The sequence below is a fragment of the Zingiber officinale genome, chromosome 11B (assembly GCF_018446385.1).
Source record: "Zingiber officinale cultivar Zhangliang chromosome 11B, Zo_v1.1, whole genome shotgun sequence".
Taxonomy (NCBI): domain Eukaryota; kingdom Viridiplantae; phylum Streptophyta; class Magnoliopsida; order Zingiberales; family Zingiberaceae; genus Zingiber; species Zingiber officinale.
The window spans coordinates 33,054,589-33,059,695 of NC_056007.1; the positions used below are offsets into that span (position 1 = coordinate 33,054,589).

Sequence of the window (5,107 nt, forward strand, 5' to 3'; positions counted from 1 at the left end):
AACATTTCAATGAATTCAATCCAACGAGCATGTCTATGATTCAATTTACCTTGGTCTTTCAAATGCTTCAGTGACTCATGGTCCGTGTGAATAATGAACTCCTTGGACCACAAGTAATGTTGCCATGTCTCCAAAGCTCGCACCAATGCATAGAGCTCCTTGTCATATGTTGAATAGTTCAACGCTGCACCATTGAGCTTGTCACTGAAGTAGGCAATTGGCCTCTTTTCTTGCATAAGAATAGCACCTGTACCAATACCAGAAGCATCACATTCGATTTCAAAAACCTTAGAAAAATCTGGTAGAAGTAGTAAAGGAGCAGTACTTAGCTTTTCTTTTAATGCGTTGAAGGCTTTCTCTTGTGCCTCTCCCCACTTAAATCCAATATTCTTCTTGATGATTTCCGTTAAAGGGGCAGCGATGGTGCTGAAATTTGGCACAAACCTCCTATAGAACCTGGCTAAACCATGAAAACTCCTTACTTCAGTGATGGTGCTAGGGGTAGGCCATTCCCTGATAGCTTTCACCTTCTCCTCATCAACTTCCACGCCTCTGGAACTAACAACAAATCCAAGGAAAACAACCCTATCTACGCAAAAGCTGCATTTCTTAAGGTTAGCAAATAATTTTTCATGCCTCAAAGCTTCAATCACACATTTCAAATTATCAATATGGTCATGCAAACTCTTGCTATAGATCAGAATGTCATCAAAATAAACAACAACAAATTTTCCAATAAATGCACGTAGCACATGGTTCATGAGACGCATAAATGTGCTAGGAGCATTCGTCAATTCAAATGGCATCACTAACCATTCATATAGCCCCTGTTTTGTCTTAAAAGTTGTTTTCCACTCATCTCCTTCCTTAATTCGAATTTGATGATACCCACTCTTCAAATCAATCTTAGAAAATATAGTGGATCCATGTAATTCATCAAGCATGTCATCTAAGCGAGGAATAGGGTGACGATACTTTACCGTTATCTTGTTTACAGCTCGACAATCACGCACATCCTCCAAGTCCCGTCTTTCTTTAGAACCAGCAGCACAGGCACAGCACAGGGACTCATGCTTTCACGAACATGTCCTTTGGTCATAAGTTCTTCGACTTGCCTTTGAAGCTCTTTGGTCTCTTCTGGACTACTTCGATAAGCTGGTCGGTTTGGAATGGAAGCTCCCAGAATGAGATCAATCTGATGCTCGATTCCTCTTTTGGGTGGTAACCCAGGTGGCGTATCCTCAGAAAAGACATCCTTAAAATCCTGTAAAAGAGACATCACAGCACTAGAAAAAGAAACATTATGGTCAGCCAAAGAAAGATAGGCCTCCTTGTATAGAAACAAGATCATCGGTCTATCGGAGTTAAAAGCACTTTTGATCTCTCTTTCTTTTGCATAGAAGCTCATTTTTCTTTCTTCTTTCTTTTTCAAGGTCGAACTCTCAATCTTTTCTTTTTTTCCACTCTTTTTTTATTCTTAGTCCACCATCTTTTTTTTCATTTTCAATCTCATTTTCTTTTTCTATCTCAGCCACAGCTTTTCCTCTTGCTGAAACGAACTTTTTGATCTGGAGTTATTCCTCAAATACTTGACGAGGTGTCAAAGGTGCAAGTGTAATGTTCCTACCATCCTTGCTGAAGCTGTAGCGATTCTTATACCCATCATGTGTGGTCTGTCTGTCAAGTTGCCATGGTCTTCCAAGAAGCAAATGGCTAGCTTGCATGGGTACAACATCACACAGAACATCATCCGTGTACCTTCCAATCGTAAATGAAATAAGGACTTGCTTGGTTACCTTCATTTCTCCACTGTCATTGAGCCATTGGAGTTTATATGGCTTTGGATGCTTCAAGGTAGGTAGACCAAGCTTGTCCACCATTAACTTGCTTTCCACATTAACACAGCTGCCACCATCAATAATCAAACCACATACCCGATCTTTCACATGGCAGCGGGTGTAGAAGATGTTCTCCCTTTGTAGCCCATCATCGTTTTCTTTGGCTTGCATATGGAGAGCTCTTAGCACAACAAGAGCTTGGCCATCAACAACAAGCTCAACATCACTAGTATCTTCAACTGATGGAGTGGACCCATTTCCTTCATCTTCCTCTTCAGTTTCGATCTCCCCATTATCCAATATGATCATTGATCGCTTGTTTGGGCATTGAGAAGCAATATGACCTGATCCTAAACAACGAAAACATTTGATGTCACGATTTCTTTGAGGTTGGGAAGATGAGTTACCCCTATCTTTGTTGCTAGATTGTGTCTTGGCCACATTCGTCTCTCCCTTTGATTTTGAAACTGCTTTCTCAGTTGGTTTTGATGGTCCCCACTTCTGCTTCCAAGGGGATAAACTCGCAGCCTCATACTTGGAAGATGATCGCACTCCTTTCTTGAGTTGTCTTTCAACTTTCATTGCCATGTGTACCACATCGTCAAGCTCCACGTAGTGATGCAGCTCAACAATATTGGCAATCTCACGGTTCAAGCCACAAATGAACCGAGCCATGGTCGCCTCTCGATCCTCCTCAATGTTAGCCCGTATCAAGGCTATCTCCATCTCCTTGTGGTAGTCTTCCACAGTCATGGACCCCTGCTTCAGACTTTGCAATTTCAAATGTAAGTCCCGATAATAGTGAGATGGAACAAACCTTCTTCTCATAACGACTTTCATATCCTCCCAATTGTCGATGGGAAGCTCACGGTTTCGACGTCTACTCAGGGTCAGCTGATCCCACCATATAATGTCATAGTCGGTAAAAGTCACCGCAGCAAGCTTCACTTTCTTCTCCTCTGAGTAATTGTGACAATCAAATACCAGCTCAACTTTCCTCTCCCATTCAATATAAACATTAGGGTCATTTTTACCTTGAAATGGAGGAATGGACAGCTTGATGGTGCCCATGTTACGATCTACGGCTTCCCTTTCTCGGTGTTGCCTTTGAACATGCCTTGGCCTTTCGGGTCTGATAGCCCTAGCCCTCCTCCAAGTAGCATTGGAGACCACTTCATTGCTCGCCCCATCATCATAGTCATCATCTGGGACATTTGGAGCAAAATGTGGCCGCTGGTCGGGTCTCCGATGCCTAGGTAATGACTCTTGCAAAAGTTGTTTGAGCCGATCCTCATGCCTATCCAACCGATCTCAAATCTCATTGAACACAATATTCATGCGCTCAAATTGTTGCTGCATGGCCCGCATGATTGTAGTCTGATCAGCCCCTCCTCCATCACTTGGATCAACCCTGCCACCGTGCTCTCAAGACATAGTGAGCTGCAACTGAAATATTATGAACAAAGGAGGATCCTCACTCACTCCCTCACATATTTGCACTCAGTTGGATGTCACAAAAACACTCGTGTTTCACTCAGAAAATTGAGTTCTCTCTGCTCACTTGTTTTCCTCCAAAAAGTTCTAGAGAAACTAAGCAAGTCAAAACAAGCAAACACTTATTCAACCCAACAAACTCAGAATACTGATTCTAGGCTCAGTTGGATCGAGGTTACAATGTCAATCAAGGAACGATGGAAAGAAGATATGGAGCAAACAGAAATGATGATATGATGAAGCAAAATAGAATTGATGATAAGATAGAGAAAATCAAATCAAAGCAGCACAATGGAGATGGTAAACGGAATTGAAAAGAAATGTGCAAATGGAAACGGAATCACGGCAGCCATAGATGGCACTAGATGTATATCACGAGATGCAATCAAAACAAATCAGACGATCTTTGTTCTTCCTTTTCTTTTCTGCTCTCTCTTTTTTTTTTGCTTTTCTTTTCTGTTCTTTTTTTTTTTGTTCTTCCTTTTTTTTCTTTTCTTTTTTTTTCTTCTTTTTTTTTGCGACAATACTAGAAAGTAGATGAAGATAACAAGATTGTGATGATAAAAACAAAATAAACACTAGGAAAGATAGATAAACCTGATTTGGAACTTGGCTCTGATACCAAAGATGATGTGAACCTCGACGAACAATGCCGCGAGACCTAGCAACAATAAGATTGGAACTCAGTTCCGGGATCGTCCAAAGGAGGTTTCGGAGGGATGGAATATTGACCCGTTGATTATAGAGAATCAAGAACCAATATTATGAGAACAATGGAGAATATCGACCCAATGATTATAACAAAACCAAGAATCGATATTATAAAAGTGCTGAGAATTACAAGTGCTCACCCGTAATCCCTGCAGTGTTGTTGAAGAACAACAAGGAGGAAAACTCTCTCAAAATATAATGTTTGCTACCCTCTTTGATATCTACTCAAGACATTATATAGAACTAAAAATGATAGTTTTCAAGGAATGGAAAGAGAAGATAATGAATGCAAGTCTTCATGCACACTCCCTTTCCAACAAATGGTAGTTTCCAATGCATGGAAAGAGAAGATGATGAATGCAAGTCTTTATGCACACTCCCTCTAGCTGTCCTCCAACTTGGGAATTCGTCCAAAATGTAGGTGGCATTAAATGACACACCAATTCCAACTAGAATGGTGTGTTTTCCCACCATTCTAGTATGGTATTTGGCTAGGAACATGTTGCATCATGATATTCCATTCTTCCGCAGCTAATTGACTCATTTTAGGGTCGACTTGTATGAAGTTGATCATTCGGCATGGCATCGACTGTAACTCCATAGCCTGCCCTTCCAAGATACGAGATGTCAATGCTTGTACATCATGTTGAACTTGCTTGACCTCTGTTTTCATTATCAGCTCAGCTGGCATGTGCAAGTCCTCTTCATGCTCCTCGTGGTTCGAGACGTACATCTCGACTTGCAGTCTTGTCTCATTGGCTTGGAGCTGATCCAGAGTTGTATCACTTGGGCTTGCCTTCACTCTAGAAATGTTGCACGGTTGTGTAGATCTACACGACCGTGTTTTGGATACACTGCAGGGTGACACGGTCGTGTGGATGCACACGGCCATATCATGCTCCTCCTCTGGTGAAGCTACATGGGCTATCTGCACCACACAGCCAAAGTCATTTTCCTCCTTGCTTCTTTGGTATGATCGTGTGGCTCACATGGCCAGTGTTGTCTTCCTTCGCTTGTTTCCTGGATCGACCACAAATATTATTTCCTCTCCAAATTCATCTCCT

The 5,107-nt window shown here is 41.6% G+C and overlaps 1 protein-coding gene across 1 annotated transcript; it reads right to left on the minus strand.

The window, feature by feature from the left end:
• Positions 1-991: 991 nt before the first annotated feature.
• On the minus strand, positions 992-4,776 carry LOC122033874. The gene is made up of 3 exons (XM_042593030.1): positions 4,634-4,776; positions 1,590-3,135; positions 992-1,264 (listed from the first exon to the last, which is right to left on the minus strand). Exons 1-3 carry the CDS (start codon positions 4,774-4,776, stop codon positions 992-994), a joined length of 1,962 nt encoding a protein of 653 aa, XP_042448964.1.
• Between the last annotated feature and the right edge of the window lie 331 nt (positions 4,777-5,107).